Genomic DNA, 1,562 nt, shown 5'->3' with positions numbered 1-1,562 from the left:
ACTTATTAATATTTCTTCATTTATTAATATTTAAAAAAATAAAATTTTAATCATTAGTTTATTAAATAAAAAACATCTCAATTTATTACTTTGGTGCTTTATGTTAAATTTTACTATAAAAGAATGTTTTGTTATAGATGGCATCCTAGTTGGTATAACTGGTCATAGTGACTCAACATTAGTGAATAAAAAGTTTTCATTCCTTTCAAACACTTATAATATTTATAATCGTAAATAAATTATTTAAATTTAAATGCATTTTTAATTTCCCTATTTTAAAATTTTAATTTTTTTTTCATTTAAAATTAGTTTTTTGATCTCTAAAATTTATTTTCTTTAGGATTTTCACGATCCCCTCTACTTTTGAATACTTTAAATTAATGTGGCAACTATGGATCCATGTCACTTTTTTTTTTGAATATTTAATAATCTTTACTTATATTTTATTTTACAAAATATTTGTAATTTATGTAAATTATTTTAATTTACTTTTAAATAATATAAAATCAAAATGTTCTAAATCAAAAGTCACAATTCTCTTTTGAATTCTAATTACTTTTTCCTTTCTCTCTTTGAAGAAGATCACGAAGAACCCTTATTCATTTTTGAACACTAATTCAAACATCAAACATGAAGGTCACAATTGCAGCATTTCGTATCTGGGATTCACGAATATGACTAGTAGACAAGTAAAGTCATGTTTAAGGTATGTTTTCTTGTCCCCTTTGGAGTGTCACCATGTTCCGGTAGTTTTGTTTTGTGTGTGTTTGTTTAGTTGTGGTCCACTGTCCTTTTCATTCATGTGAAGTTGCTATGGTCTCATAGCTGTTTTCTTGTTTACATGTATTATTCTAATGTTGTGGCCCACCATATTTGTTTAATGTTTTATTGTGGTCCCACTGAATGTTAACTTATTCCATATGTATTCAATACATTTTCAGACCAAGTCAAACTAATAAGGTTATGTTAAGAATACACTATAAGGAGAGATTAGTTTCTGAAGTTGTTAGGTGGTATGTTGGTGGAGAGGTAACTGAGATGATTTGTCAGTGGGATGAGGATTTCATGTCATACATGGATGTGGAAAGATTGATTAAAAGTGAGGGTTATGTAGACATAAGATGTTTGTGGTATTGGAACCCTATCTTCAGCTTTTCACGTGGTCTTATGTCATTGAATAATGATAAGGATGTGTTGCAGTTTGCCAAAGATGTTGTAGGACACAAGGTGATATAATGGTTTATTTTATGTTGCCAAAGATGTTGTAGGACACAAGGTGATATAATGGTGTATTTTATGTTATTGTCTGTTATATGTTAGGTTTATTTTGTAATGTCTAGTACTCATATAAGAATATGGTCGGTTATGAACCATCATTGTTAATTGTAATATGGTCTTTTATGAACCATGATCTTTTTTATGTACAATGGTCTGTTATGAACCAATATGGTATGTTATGAACAAGTTGTAATTTGATCATCAAATGGTATGAACCAGTTGTAATATGATTTGTTATGATCTTTTGATATAATATCAATTGATTTTATGCAAAACAACTATTT

General features: G+C 27.8%; 1 protein-coding gene across 1 annotated transcript; it reads left to right on the top strand.

Moving 5' to 3' along the window:
- Positions 1-563: 563 nt before the first annotated feature.
- On the top strand, positions 564-1,353 carry LOC127120546 (uncharacterized). The gene is made up of 2 exons (XM_051051011.1): positions 564-706; positions 942-1,353. The coding sequence occupies exons 1-2, from the start codon at positions 675-677 to the stop codon at positions 1,234-1,236; spliced, it is 327 nt and encodes a 108-aa protein (XP_050906968.1). The 5' UTR covers positions 564-674; the 3' UTR covers positions 1,237-1,353.
- The last annotated feature ends 209 nt before the right edge of the window (positions 1,354-1,562 follow it).

Source organism: Lathyrus oleraceus, chromosome 2 (assembly GCF_024323335.1).
Source record: "Lathyrus oleraceus cultivar Zhongwan6 chromosome 2, CAAS_Psat_ZW6_1.0, whole genome shotgun sequence".
NCBI lineage: Eukaryota > Viridiplantae > Streptophyta > Magnoliopsida > Fabales > Fabaceae > Lathyrus > Lathyrus oleraceus.
Note: the sequence above shows the minus strand (reverse complement) of the source record. Positions and strands in the feature narration are given on the sequence as shown.